The sequence below is a fragment of the Bos indicus genome, chromosome 15, assembly GCF_029378745.1.
Source record: "Bos indicus isolate NIAB-ARS_2022 breed Sahiwal x Tharparkar chromosome 15, NIAB-ARS_B.indTharparkar_mat_pri_1.0, whole genome shotgun sequence".
Taxonomy (NCBI): Eukaryota; Metazoa; Chordata; class Mammalia; order Artiodactyla; family Bovidae; genus Bos; species Bos indicus.
In genome coordinates this window covers 77,202,489-77,217,376 of record NC_091774.1, presented here as the reverse complement: position 1 = coordinate 77,217,376, position 14,888 = coordinate 77,202,489, and the positions used below count along the sequence as shown (strand labels likewise).

Sequence of the window (14,888 nt, the reverse complement as noted above, 5' to 3'; positions counted from 1 at the left end):
TATACCCATAGATCTTGTTGTTTCAGAGAAGATGAAGAATGTTCCAAGTATGTTTATTGTAGATCTGTAGAGAAACCTCTGTTGTTCATGTTTACAAAGTAATACATTTTTCACTCCTTACCTCCAAGCCATAGTGATAGTTTACTGATTTTCTCCTCTGTTCAGAATAATGTTCGATCTGCTGCCCTAGCAACTGTGAATGCTTGGGCAGAACAGACTGGCATGAAGGAATGGCTGGAGGGGGAAGATCTTTCTGAAGAGCTCAAAAAGGAAAATCCTTTCTTGAGGCAAGAGGTTAGTACTCCAAATATGATGTGCTTTGCTGCTGCTGCTGAGCCTACCTAATAAATGTATATGTTGTGGATAGAATGAGTTCCATTATAAAATAGCTAATAAAATGAAACCAAATCCCTGGAGCTTTTTTATTCGTATGCTTTTTTTTCCCTTTTCATGTGCTTTTTTAGCAATAATTTTCTAAAATTTGTGACATTTTCTCTTCTTCAACTCTTAAATGGTAAAATAAGAGGTTTTAATCATGACATAAAAATGCAGTTCAACATTCAAAAATGTATCAGTGCAATCCATCATACCAGCAGACTAAAGAAAAGTCCTATCAATTGACACAAAAAAAGGATTTGAGAAAATCCAACACCTATTCATGATAAAAACTCTCAGTAAGTAATAATACAAGAGAATTACAATTTAAATAAAAAAGCATCTGTAAATGATATTGTTAGTGGTTGAAGACTGAACAGTTTCCCCCTAAGATCAGGAACAAAGCAAGGATGTCCACGTTCACTGTTATTACTCAACATAGAACTGGAAGTTCTAGTCACTGCAGTAAGACCTGAAAAAAAAGTGAAAGGCATATAGCTGGAAAAAGAATAAATAAAACTATCCCTAATTGCAGATACCATGACTGTCTACATAGAAAATCCCAAGACACCTACAGTAACCAAAATCAATAAATGAGTTCAATAAGATTGCAGGATACAAAATAATCATATTTGACAAAAGTCAAATACATTGAACACATGCAAACTGAAGTTAAAAACAGTACAATGTACAGTCACTCCAAAGAAAATGAAACCCTTAGATATATACTTAAAACAAATACAAAATGTATATAATGAAAATTACAAAATGTTGATGAAGTATTCAAGGAAGACCCAAAGAGATGTTTGTGGATTAGAAGATTTAACATAATAGAAATGTCATTTATGTTCATTTAATGTAATTCCTATCAAAATTCAAGAAAGTTTTTTTTTCATAGACAAAGTCAAGGTTATTTTAAAACTTATAGTCTAGCTAAAACAATCTTGACAAAGGAAAAAAAATGGAAAGAACCATTCTACCACGTATTGCTGCTGCTGCTGCTGCTAAGTCGCTTCAGTCGTGTCCGACTCTGTGCGACCCCAGAGACGGCAGCCCACCAGGCTCCCCTGTCCCTGGGATTCTCCAGGCAAGAACACTGGAGTGGGTTGCCATTTCCTTCTCCAATGCATGAAAGTGAAAAGTAAAAGTCAAGTCGCTCAGTCGTGTCCGACTCTTAGCGACCCCATGGACTGCAGCCTACCAGGCTCCTCCCTGCATGGGATTTTCCAGGCAAGAGTACTGGAGTGGGGTGCCATTGCCTTCTCCCTACCATGTACTAGAGATTACTAAATTGCTAACATAATCAAGACACTGTGGGGAATTCCCTGGCCGTCCAGTGGTTAGGACTGCATGCTCTCACTGCCACAGGCACAGGTTCAATCCTTGGTTTGAGAATTAAGATCCTGTAAGCCAAGCAGTGTGGTCAGAAAGAAAAAAGACCGTGATTGCAGGGGTAAGGAGGAGGAGGATAGACACAGATAGGTGGAACTGAAGAGGAAACCCAAAAAACAGACCCACACAAATATGAACAACTAAGTTTGAAGTTACCAAAGTAATGCAGTGGAGGAAGTGTGACCTTTTTAACACGTGATGCCAGAGCAGTTGACGTCCAGAGACCAAAAAATTAAACTTTGAACTAAATCTCACATCTTACACCAAAATTAACTCAAAATGGACTATGGACTGAAACATAGGCCATAAAACTATGGAACTTTTAAAGATAACATAGGGGTAAACCTTCAGGATATAGAAGTTCTTCATGCAAAGTACTCATAAGACTTGACACCAAAACCACAATTTATCAAAGTTAAGAACTCTTACTCTGCCAAAAACCATGTGAAGAACATGAGAAGACAGGCTAGAGTGGGAGAAAATATTTGCAAACTCTATGTCTGATAAAGAATTATCATCAAGAATGTATATATTAAAAAACTCAAAACTCAACAGTTAAAAAATCTAGTTAGAAATTTGGCAAAAGACATAAACAGACATTTCCCTGAAGAGGATTACAGATGGCAAATAAGCCCATGAAAGATGTTCAGGGTTACTGGTCATCAAGGAAATGCAAATTAAAACTACAATGAGATAGACAACTACCAGAATTACTAAAATTAAAAACTGTGGTAACACCAAACATCTACAAGAATGTAGAGAAACTTGAACACTCTCCTGGTAGAAATGTAGAATGTTATAGCCACTCCAGAAAGTAGTTTGGCAGTTTCTTATAAAACTAAACATGTAGTTACTGTCAGTTCAGTTCAGTCGCTCAGTCGTGTCTGACTCTGCGGCCCCATGAATCGCAGCATGCCAGGCCTCCTTGTCCATCACCAACTCCCGGAGTTCCCCCAAACTCATGTCCATCAAGTCGGTGATGCCATCCAGCCATCTCATCCTCTGTCATCCCCTTCTCCTCCTGCCCCCAATCCCTCCCAGCATCAGGGTCTTTTCCAGTGAGTCAGCTCTTCACATGAGGTGGCCACAGTACTGGAGTTTCAGCTTTAGCATCAGTCCTTCCAATGAACACCCAGGACTAATCTCCTTTAGGATGGACTGGTTGGATCTCCTTGCAGTCCCAGGGACTCGCAAGAGTCTTCTCCAACACCACAGTTCAAAAGCATCAATTCTTCGGTGCTCAGCCTTCTTCACAGTCCAACTCTCACATCCATACGTGACCACTGGAAAAACCATAGCCTTTACTAGACGGACCTTTGTTGGCAAAATAATGTCTCTGCTTTTGAATATGCTATCTAGGTCGGTCATAACTTTCCTTCCAAGGAGTAAGCATCTTTTAATTTCATGGCTGCAATCACCATCTGCATTGATTTTGGAGCCCAAAAAATAAAGTCTGACACTGTTTCCACTGTTTCCCCATCTATTTCCCATGAAGTGGTGGGACCGGATGCCATGATCTTCGTTTTCTGAATGTTGAGCTTTAAGCCAACTTTTTCGCTCTCCTCTTTCACTTTCATCAAGAGGCTTTTGAGTTCCTCTTCACTTTCTGCCATAAGGGTGGTGTCATCTGCATATCTGAGGTTATTGATATTTCTCCCAGCAATCTTGACTCCAGCTTGTGTTTCTTCCAGCCCAGCATTTCTCATGATGTACTCTGCATAGAAGTTAAATAAACAGGGTGACAATATACAGCCTTGACGTACTCCTTTTCCTATTTGGAACCAGTCTGTTGTTCCATATATGACCCAACAAATCTTGAGCAGTTATTCCAGAAAAAAGAAAATTTATGTTTATGCAAAAGCCTATAACAAATGTTCATAGCAACTAATTCAAAATAGCCCAAATCTGGAAACAGATATCTTTCAACAAGTGAATATTTAAACGAACTATTATATATCCATATATGTAATACTGTTCAGCAATAAAAGAAATAAATCACTGATACATGCAGCAAGTCAGTTAAATATCCAAGGAATTGTGCTGAGTGACAAAGCCAGTACCAAACAGTTCCATATTATATATGATTCCATTTAGATAACTTTGAAATCTCGTGATTTAGAAATAGATGACAGATTAATAGTTGCCAGAGATTAGAGAGGAGGAGGAGGAGGAGGGACGTGAGTGTGGTTATAAAAGAGGCAACATGTGGGATTCTTGGGATGGAACTATTCAAAATTTTGACAGTGGTGGTGGATACATTAACACATGGTAAAATTGTAGAGAACTAAATATACACACATACACAAATGAGAAAAAGTCCAACTGGAACAATCTAATCAGTGGATTGTATCAATGTCAGAATCCTGGTGGTTATAGTTTCATAAAGGGCTGCTGTTGGAGGAAATGGAATAAAGAGTGCATGGGATCTCTCTGTATTATTTCTTAGAAGTGCATGTGAAACTGCAATCATCTGGATAAATATTTCAATTGAAAATAAATACAAATATGAATTATTTTAGAGGTATAGGAAAAAACTCTTATGTGAAGCAGAAAACAGAAGTCCTGGTAGAACTTGTCATCTTCTGATCAAATAAATATTTTGGATCTTCTCTAGCTGAATAGTTCTTAGAATTAAAAAAAAAAGAAATAGAAAGTTTTTCTTCTTTAAAATTCATTCAGTTCCGTTCAGTTGCTGAGTCGTGTCCGACTCTTTATTTAGAACAATTAAAACTTTATAGCTTAATGCTCAAATATGGTCCAAAAAACTTTGTCCTTATTTTAACTGATTGTCAGCATTGCAAATTTATTATTTCATTGAACAAGAAAATAACTGATTTCATATTGGAAAATTGTAGTGTGAGAACTAATTCAGTGTTTGGCCCTGATGAAATCATTAAGCTTAAGATCAGAAATAATAACAGTTTTCTACACAAATTATATAACTGGTCTTTACTTCTTTTGACAGCTTCTGGGCTGGCTGGCTGAGAAACTACCGACTCTCCGTTCCACCCCCACAGACCTTATCCTTTGTGTTCCCCAGCTCTATTCCTGCCTTGAGGACCGCAATGGAGACGTGCGAAAGAAGGCCCAGGACGCCTTGCCGTTCTTCATGATGCACTTAGGATATGAGAAAATGGCCAAGGCTACTGGGAAACTAAAAGTACTTCTGCTTGTTATTGCTGCTGTTAAAAGCCATTAGAAAAATATTGAACATGAATTTATAGAGGCAAAAGATCATATTACCTCCTATGAGTTTCAACTTGAAATCCCAATGAGAGCACAGATCAAATATTTAGTAGTGTAGAACTTCTAAGGAATCTGCTGGCTTTGCAGGGATGAAAATTGTGACCTTCTAGAATGGCAGCTACCTTAGTGTGACTTCATAATGTGTTACTTCCCTTGCACTATGTGCTGCCTCCCTTCATTGGTATTTCAAAACCAGGAGCTCAAAGATTGGTTTGACAGCAGATCTGTTAGTGAGCATAGTATGGGTATATCGTTTCTGTGGCCTCTCACCTCTATTATATTGTCTCCCTAGCCAACTTCTAAAGATCAGGTGTTGGCCATGTTAGAGAAGGCCAAAGCTAACATGCCAGCCAAGCCCACTGCACCTGCTAAAGCAACATCCAGACCAGTGGGAGGGTCAGCTCCAGCCAAATTCCAGCCTGCCTCAGGTAACTTCATTTTGAATGGGTTATAGGGGAATTAAAACAGCGAGGGAACTCTTAAAGAAATCCAACCTTCGTTTTTAAATCATGGTTTCTCATGGCTTAGATCCCAAGCCTTCCCTCCAACTCCTCAAGTTGCCTGTTTTCTGCCAGTAACTGTGCTGAGGGTTTGAAGATAATTAACTTGATTTCCAGCTCCAAAAAGCAGTTTTGGAGTAGTACAGTGGAATACTCCAGAAAGCAAGTGCTCAATTTTTAAGCTTTCCATAACTATTTTCTGCTATTAGATATTATAGTTGGAAGGGGAATTGGGGCCATCTAGCTGAATCTCCTTTATTAACAGACAGGGAATACCAAAGGTTAAGTGACTTACACAGGGCCAAACAGCCTGTCAGTGTCTGAACCAGCAGAGGACTCTGCCTCCTTATTCACAAACGAGTTCTCCTTCCCTTGCACTTGTCTGTTTGCTGATCGATTCTAATATTTACTGAATTCTCTGGCAGTCCAATGGTTAGGACTCCACACTTCCACTGAAGCAAGGGGTACTGGTTCAATCCCCACTGGTCACAACAACAACAAAAAAAGCAGCATTCAAATATTTATTCAACTTTGTCAAGGAAAAATTCTTGACTTCTTCATCCTAATGTTAAAATTCCATAACATAAACAGAACACTAACCTGTAACCACTGCTCTTCTAGACTTAGTGCTTAAACAAAGCAATAATCTGTTTAGTGGGGTGCTAAAAAGTTAAAAAGTTTACATGTGTAAAATTGTTAGTATCAAAGTGTATATTCAGTTATAACATCTACTGGAATCTTGTTATTGGTATATACGATTTCCTATGGTTTCAAAGGTGATAAACCCTTCTCTTATCCGTCTAGCAAAAAGGTAGACGGATTTAATTGCTATTAATTGCTTAAAATTAATATTAATTTTTAATTGCTATTTAGAAAATAGTTTTTAAACTACAGTTTAAGTGTTGATAAAGCAGATGTAGGTTTTCTGAACTAATTTCATGAGGTTGTGCTTAAAGGAAATTGTGGAGAAAAAAAGATTAGGGCGAAAAAATCTAATTAAAAACACTTTAGAAAGGGATACATTTAAAACTGTAGGCTTTCTCACCATCATTGTATTTTGAACCTGCTCAGAACATAGTGATATTAGTTACAGTTTGTGTTTACAGTATGTGTTTTTCTTTTCTCAAAGCACCTGCTGAAGATTCTGTTTCTGGCACTCTAGACTCCAAGCCTGATCCGAAAAAGGCCAAGGCTCTAGGAGTTTCCTCTAAAACAAAGGTATGTTAACTCTGCAGCTTAAGTGTAGAGTTTCTTTTAAATATTTCTTTACACTAAGTCGTTCTTTTAAGAAATACACTACATATGAAGGGATATTATCTATGAAGTGCTTGTACAGCTTTCTGTGGCTGACTTTTAATGATGCTATAAAACAGAGGCATCCTGTTCTCAAGAGCTACTGCAAAGGTTTCTGTCATCCGGGTCTTTGGGGGAGATTTTCAGTAGTAAGCAACTTCACATTTGGCTGTTAAGTCATCATACAACAAAGTGTTCTAATTATACTCAAAGGACCTTCTGTCCCCACACCAGTGAGATTTTATGGATCACCAGTCCTTTTAGCATGCATGCAGAATTGAAGTTTAAAGAAATGTTTTCAAATGCTCAGCCTTAAATATCCTTGGGTGTCTTTTCATTTAATTAAGTTTTTTAATCACAGCAAATTGTCATCGATTTCTGTATCAAGATTCAGAGCTTGTCACTGTATTCAGAGTATTGACTATTTTATATTTACAAAAGGGAAATTGCAGAACTGTGCAATCAATAATAAATCTAGAGAAAACTATTAACTATATGTAACTGATGCAAATGTGTCAGTGGAGGACATGTTTTATTATCCAGTACATTTATTGTTATATCCCCATTATAGAAGGGCCATCCTGTGGCCGTTCTTCTAACTATTAATTACTCATTTTCCTTCCCTGTGCTTGGGTCCTTCAATTCAGTGAGTTAATTTAAATGGGTAATTATCTTCCAAACTGTCCAGTGAAACTGTTCTTTTCCTGTCCTCCTCCCTCTCCTCATCCCATGTTTAACAAGTGCTGATTTTACTTTTTTGATCACAAGTGCTTTAAAGTCGTTTTTGACTCTATTCTTAATGCCACTTTTTTTTTCAGACTTCTGCAGTTTATGAAGCAATTGGACATAACTCATCTCTTATTTGTTTTGACTAAATGGCTTCAGTCTTTGAAATAGAAAGAAATGCTGGCCTACTGGAAATAGCAGACTTTTGCTGCATTTATTATAATAATAATTCCAGTAATGAAATTCAAATTTTACCTTAAATATGTATACTATATGTTCACAGTTTCTTTCCATCTGATACAAAGATTCTAAATCTTGGATTATTTTTAAGAGCCACTTTAGTAACTTAAGTATTTAAAATGTTTCAGCAGTTTTCTCTAGAAGCAGGTTCTCAAAGTGTCTTGGGTTAGAATGATGTGATAGAGATTTTATATGCAGAGAAACAGAAGAGCTTTCTCAACTAAGTGGTATTAAATGTGTGACTGCCATTCAGTTCAGTTCAGTTCAGTCGCTCAGTCGTATCCAACTCTTTGTGACCCCGTGAACTGTAGCACGCCAGGCCTCCCTGTCCATCACCAACTCCCGGAGTCCACCCAAACCCATGTCCATTGAGTCGGTGATGCCATCCAACCATCTCATTCTCTGTCATCCCCTTCTCCTCCTGCCCTCAATCTTTCCCAGCATCAGGGTCTTTTCAAATGAGTCAGCTCTTCACATCAGGAGGCCAAAGTATTGGAGTTTCAGCTTCAGATCAGTCCTTCCAATGAACACCCAGGACTGATCTCCTTTAGGATGGACTGGTTTGATCTCCTTGCAGTCCAAGGGACTCTCAAGAGTCTTCTCCAGCACCACAGTTCAAAAGCATCAATTCTTCGGCGCTCAGGTTTCTTTATAGTCCAACTCTCACATCCACACATGACTACTGGAAAAATCATAGTTTTGTATGTCACTTATCTCTCAATTCTTTTTAAAGAATTGTCTAGTAAACAAAAATAACCTGTGACCCAGACCTTTGATAGAGCTTTTCCAACCATATCACGTGCCAGCGCAAGCACTAACAACAGTTACTTAAGCCTGCTGTCAGAAACATTTCTAGAAAACCTGTACACAAACATATCACATGCAAGATTCTGTTCATTAGTTTCTTTCATTTGGAATATGATATAGAAAGATGTCTGGTTTACATGGCACCCTTTAATAGGCAGCAACAGTGAGTCCTAAGGAGTAGTAATCTGTCTAATCAGTATCCCCTGCACCTTGGTTGTAGACTGCACAAGGAAAGAAAGTTCCGAGCAAAACCAGCTTAAAGGAGGATGACGACAAATCCGGTCCTATTTTTATTGTTGTTCCAAATGGAAAGGAGCAAAGGATGAAAGATGAGAAAGGACTAAAGGTAAGGAAAGAATTAAAGTCTTCAGGAAGTTTTTGCTTGTTTTTGCTTTGTTTTATAATCAAGAATTAAAGTTTCTGTCTGAAATTCGTATCATTGTGAAATATCTAATAAATCTTTTGCTTGTGAATTATATCTTGTTTCTCTAAGAATACATTATGGAAGTATTAAATCCTACAGCATTAATTCCTACCAAAGAAACTATGGAATGGAGCTGTTGCCTTTTTGTCTCCCAGTAGAAAGAAGTAGAAGTTTTGGGGAGGGGTTGGTGGGTTTGTAGGGTTTTTATTTTGTTTAGAATCAAAGACTGGGAAGTAGTCATTGATTTTTATCAATTAACGCATATGTAATATGCCACTCCTTTAATCTTTCTTGTACCTGATACCTTAGAAGATAGGTTTGATAACTATATATGGCTAGTTCAGTAATTTATCTTTTGATGTTTTGGTTTTATTAATCAGTTAAAATTTTTTTCAAAACACATAATTTTTTAAAAATTCAAATTGCAAAAAAAGTATAGAAAGTATGAGAAGCATATCTCTTATTCCAGTCTCCCTGAACAGGGAAAATACCAGTTTTTTAATTTATTACTCTAAAAATAATAATATTCCGTTCCTATACAATCACATATGTATAAATACATAGCTTTCCTTATACACAAGTGGTGGGAACATGCCATACTCTTTGTTCTGAATCTTACTTTTTTCTTTTAATGGTATTTGAAATACTGTCTTGAAGATTGTTCCATATGTGTACACGTATGTGCTTTCAGTTTATTGGTACATCGTATGTGTGCACCTGTCTTTACAGGTACACATACCTCAACCCACTATGTTAAACATTAGAAGTTGCTTCTAGTATTTGCTCTTATAAACTATACAACCATAGGCATCTTTGAATGTCAATTTGTGCATGTATGTAAGTATATTTATAATAAATGCCTAGACTAGTATGTACATTAAAATTTTTTATACACATTTCAAATTTTCCCTTTATTAAAATTATGCCAACAGTATTCACCATGTTATACAGTAACAGCGTTGATTTTTCTAGTAAAAATTGCTGAAAATTCTATTCCTAAAAGATTTTCAGAATTAAGCTTCCAGAGTATGACAGATTGAAAGTGCACTTTGCATTCATATTTAATTACAAATTAATCTTGGTGAATTTTAAAATATCCTATTAAGTTGATTCCTGCAGCTGCTTTGAATAGAACGTCTCTGTGCATTTCGGTTGAACCCCTTACAGCCCCTTTCACTGTTCGTTTTTTTGTTTGTTTGTTTTTCAGGTACTAAAGTGGAATTTTACTACTCCACGGGATGAATACATCGAGCAGTTAAAAACTCAGATGTCTAGCTGTGTAGCTAAATGGTTACAAGATGAGATGTTTCACTCAGACTTTCAGCATCATAACAAGGCCCTTGCTGTCATGGTTGATGTAAGTTTGCAACAAAATAAGTGGGCGTGAATCTTGGACGTGTGAAAATACTGAGCTCTGAGAAATAATTAGAAGTTTGCATGACTTAGAAGGAACTAGAATATACCATGTCCTCTGTTCTTACAGCTTTCTTATTAATCTGATTGAATAAATGACTACATGTCTATAGTTTGGGGTCTTAAATGGAGGGTTAAAAATCTATCATCTTTTTTTTGGACTGTAGTAAAATTTAAGAGTTAATTGCCTAATAGAAATTAAATTTTTACACAGTCTTAATTTGTGGGGGTTTGTATTGTTTTGTTTTAAGCACTTGGAGAGCGAAAAAGAGGGTGTCATTGGTTGCCTGGATCTTATCTTAAAGTGGGTTACGTTGCGGTTTTTTGACACCAATACAAGCGTCCTCATGAAAACCCTAGAATATTTAAAATTGCTCTTCACCCTGCTAAGTGATGAGGAATATCATCTTACTGAGAACGAAGCATCTTCCTTCATCCCCTATCTCATCCTCAAGGTAATGCATTGTTCTCACTCTGGAAGATTACTCAAGTTCCCAGCTACTTCAGTTCCTGTATTTTTATTCCCTCTCCCGTCTTCCATCTGTTGTATGATGATAACCTTCCACCACTCATTTTCTTCTTTCAAGATGTAGTAACACACAAGGGGGTGCCTTTGCTACTCAGACAGTGCCTCACTTTATTATTATTTTCCTTGTTGACCAGGTCGGAGAACCAAAGGATGTCATTCGTAAAGATGTCCGTGCCATCCTGAACCGGATGTGCCTTGTCTACCCAGCCAGCAAGATGTTCCCTTTCATCATGGAAGGAACCAAATCCAAAAACTCCAAGCAGAGAGCAGGTAAAGCAACTATTGATTGATGCCTGTGTCTGCAACAGTGACCTCTCAAAGAAGTAGTTTATAGAGGAACCAGGAAATTTCTTGGTTCCAGCCTTCTGATTTGGACTGTGAGAGTGATGAGTTGCACACTGGTGGAGCCACAGTATCAGGTGATACAGGCAGCACCCAGTACCTCCCTGGTGACAAAGTCAAGTGCACAGGGGCCATCTGACTCACAGGCATCCCTTCTAGGAGTACTTGCTACAGCACCGTTGTTTCATTGTATATTTTGTAGACGGCAATAAACGAGAAGAAATTCAAGGGAGAGCCAGAGTAAAACTTTAGCCCTTCATGTATGCCAAGGGAAATGTATCCAGTAAAGATAGGTCTTTGTGCCAAATGTGTGTTGAGTGTCCTTAATCTAGCCTTTCTTCCCCATCAGAGTGCCTGGAAGAACTGGGGTGTCTGGTCGAGTCCTATGGCATGAATGTTTGCCAACCAACCCCAGGAAAAGCCTTAAAGGAGATAGCGATTCACATAGGAGACCGTGACAATGCTGTGCGCAATGCTGCGCTCAACACCATCGTCACGGTGTACAATGTACACGGGGATCAAGTGTTCAAGTTGATTGGAACCGTGAGTCACTTTTCTCTGAGCATTTTCAGCATGTTGTGAATTGAAAGATCATGTAGGTGACAAATTTTGTCCCATCTCAACTCGTAAGTTTTTACCACTTTTTATTAAAATTCAACCTCTCGATACATCTTGAAATCCATATAAACCCTTGACGACGCATCTGATTACTTTAGGACACTTAAGGCTGTATTGTACTGGAAGTTAGATTTTCTTTCTGAGCGTTCTCCTCTTACCAATTTGCTTTAGATGAAAACTATTTTTGAATCAAGAAATGTAAGCTAGTCTGGGAATTTAAGTTGTGCCTGGCAATCTCCTTGATAATTTTTACTGCATTTATTTTTTAGTGAACAAGTACTTATGTATAATGTGGATTCTGATACCTGTCAGATCAAAAGGGTCTTGAGCCATGAGCCAGACTCTCCAAACATAGAAGGTTCTGTTTTTGACTCCTTAGTTCCTCTGAGCCAATCACTACCGTGACTGGACCTGTTCTTCACTCTAGTTACCTCTTAGTAGCACATATATTTACCCTATGCTTGTATATTTTTATTTACATTTATCTCATTTAATCCTCACTGTGAGGCCAGTGAAGGAGATAAAGCAGATGGGAATTTTACAGATGACCAAAAGTGAAGCTTCTTGCCCGTAGTCACACCACTAGTTTAGTGGTGATACCACAAAAATGAGGAAGTTTTGTTTAATTCTTGACCTTTTTATTTGTAGTTATTCATGGGATCTTTCCTTTTGTATCCTTTCCTTGTTTCATATCTTCTCTTACTAAAGCAAGTCAGGTTGTAGCAGCAGTTGATTTTAAAGTATAGGTAGTGTTTGAAAGTGAACATACCCTAACCTAGGAGATTCTGTTTGCTTCAGCATGAAAATGGAAATTAATTCTTGGGTCTTCCAATTATATGAAGATTATATGAGGTTTTTGGGCTTCCCTCATAGCTCACTCAGTAAAGAATCTGCCTGCAATGCAGGAAACCCGGGAGGATCCCCTGGAGAAGGAAATGGCAACGCATTCCAGTATTCTTGCCTGGAGAATCCCATGGACAGAGGTGCCTGGTGGGCTACAGTCCATGGGGTCATAAGAGTCAGACACGACTTAGTGACTAAACCACCATATGATGTTTTTAATTCTCTGAAATTCTAGTAGAGAGGTGAGTTAATAAATATGGATTCTATTAACAGCTTTCTGAAAAAGATATGAGCATGCTTGAGGAGAGGATTAAGCGGTCAGCAAAAAGGCCTTCGGCTGCACCAGTAAAACAGGTGGAAGAGAAACCTCAGCGCACACAGAGCATAAGCTCCAACACCAACATGCTGCGCAAGGGACCAGCTGAGGACATGTCCTCCAAACTCAAGTATGTGGGTTGAGATGCTTGTCGGAGGGTATTTCTGTGGACTTTGCCTCTGTGTGCTCAGAGCTTATCCTATAACATAATCTTGAGTTCTTGTAGCCATTATCATGCATGACACAGTGTCTGGGTATATGTCTTGTAACCAAATGTTTAATCCTTCAGTCTTCATTGTCTTTGTCTCAAAACCACTTCTAAATAGTCTTGTGCCTTCTTTCACTGCTTTTCCGTGGACAGAATTATGTATCGCACTTATAGGATGTAAGTACTGCCTGCTAATTTCTCATTAGCAGGGCTCTTATATCTTTCTAACTTCTGACTTGGATTCATCCCCTCTGGAGGGCTACTGGTGTAGAGTTTATAACCAGGGTGGAGGGTGTCCAAGTGGCCACGAGTCAAGCCTTCCCTGAAAGTCCACTGGCTAGCAGAGGTGTCAGCTCAACGCCATGCAGCCAAAGCGTTGGTTCACCTTCTTCCCTGTGCAATGTTTGGTCATGCACAGGTTCCTGTTCTTCTCATAAAGCTGAGTAAAATGCATGCAACCCAGAATTGGCTTAGGGACTCAAAAAACTGCCTTCTAAGCAAGACAAATCTATTTTGGGTCATATCATGAGTATAATTTTAACCAATTTGAATTTGGAAACTGAATATCTACTGCTTAGATGTAATGCTGGTCCCAACTCGTCAAGAGTGAATATTCCTAAAAAGAGTTGATTGTCCCTGAAGTATAAAATTTATTGAACACTGCATGGGATGATGCTTGTAATTAGAAAAACATAAACACTGGTTAAATTGGTGGAAAAGATCCAGGCAGTCTAGATATTTCTTAGTTTTTTGCCCAGAAGTCGTGACCTTTGAGTCAATATAAATATTCTTTTATTATTTACTGCTGCAACTGGAATAGCAGTACAAGGTTGGTTGGTTTTAGTGAACTAGAGAGAATACTTATAACTTGGCAGTACTGTAAGTACAAGTTAATCTACTCTCTCAGGATATTCATGAACCAGCATTGTTGCCCATTGAAGACACTTGCTTAAAGGCAAGGATTTAAATCATTCAGGGGGGCTGAAACCAGAAGTTGAACATCTGTCTTACAGCTTTGGGGCGGTTGGCAGTGCTACTCTTGCCCTTAGGTTCAGAAGTCTCTTTCTTTTAGTTCAGGAGCCTCCTTTTGCTTCCCTTAGCCAAGCCCGAAGCATGAGTGGGCATCCTGAGGCAGCCCAGATGGTTCGCCGAGAATTCCAGCTGGACCTAGATGAGATTGAGAATGACAGTGGTACAGTGCGGTGTGAAATGCCAGAGCTTGTTCAGCACAAACTGGATGACATTTTTGAACCAGTCCTTATTCCTGAGCCCAAGTAAGTTAACCCATTTAAGTATAAGCAGTTCATGATCATCGGAGTGTACATATTAAAAAGAGTTCTCTGTGCAATTAGAACTTATTAGAATAGATTCAGTTTAGCTCAGTCACTCAGTTGTGTCTGACTCTTTGCAACCCCATGAACTGCAGCACACCAGGCCTCCCTGTCCATCACCAACTCCCGGAGTTTACTCAAACTCATGTCCATTGAGTCGGTGATGCCATCCAACCATCTCATCCTCTGTTGGCCCCTTCTCCTCCTGCCCTCAATCTTTCCCAGCATCAGGGTCTTTTCAGATGAGTCAGTTCTTCACATCAGGTGGCCAAAGTGTTGGAGTTT

General features: G+C 38.5%; 1 protein-coding gene and 1 non-coding gene across 5 annotated transcripts in view; both read left to right on the top strand.

Moving 5' to 3' along the window:
- CKAP5 (cytoskeleton associated protein 5) overlaps positions 1 to 14,888 on the top strand; it is a 105,171-nt gene that overhangs the window by 74,305 nt on the left and 15,978 nt on the right. For all 4 annotated transcript variants that reach the window (XM_019975167.2, XM_019975165.2, XM_070767642.1 and 1 more), the window contains exons 24-34: positions 166 to 294; positions 4,733 to 4,927; positions 5,306 to 5,441; positions 6,643 to 6,731; positions 8,800 to 8,925; positions 10,211 to 10,360; positions 10,668 to 10,871; positions 11,080 to 11,215; positions 11,637 to 11,830; positions 13,022 to 13,194; positions 14,373 to 14,546. In XM_019975167.2, the coding sequence (XP_019830726.2) occupies positions 166 to 294; positions 4,733 to 4,927; positions 5,306 to 5,441; positions 6,643 to 6,731; positions 8,800 to 8,925; positions 10,211 to 10,360; positions 10,668 to 10,871; positions 11,080 to 11,215; positions 11,637 to 11,830; positions 13,022 to 13,194; positions 14,373 to 14,546 (1,706 nt within the window). The remainder of the gene's footprint in view (positions 1 to 165; positions 295 to 4,732; positions 4,928 to 5,305; positions 5,442 to 6,642; positions 6,732 to 8,799; positions 8,926 to 10,210; positions 10,361 to 10,667; positions 10,872 to 11,079; positions 11,216 to 11,636; positions 11,831 to 13,021; positions 13,195 to 14,372; positions 14,547 to 14,888) is intronic.
- LOC139176170 (small nucleolar RNA SNORD67) lies at positions 11,322 to 11,432 on the top strand. Its single transcript, XR_011560628.1, has one exon. It is a non-coding gene; the product is annotated as a small nucleolar RNA SNORD67 (small nucleolar RNA).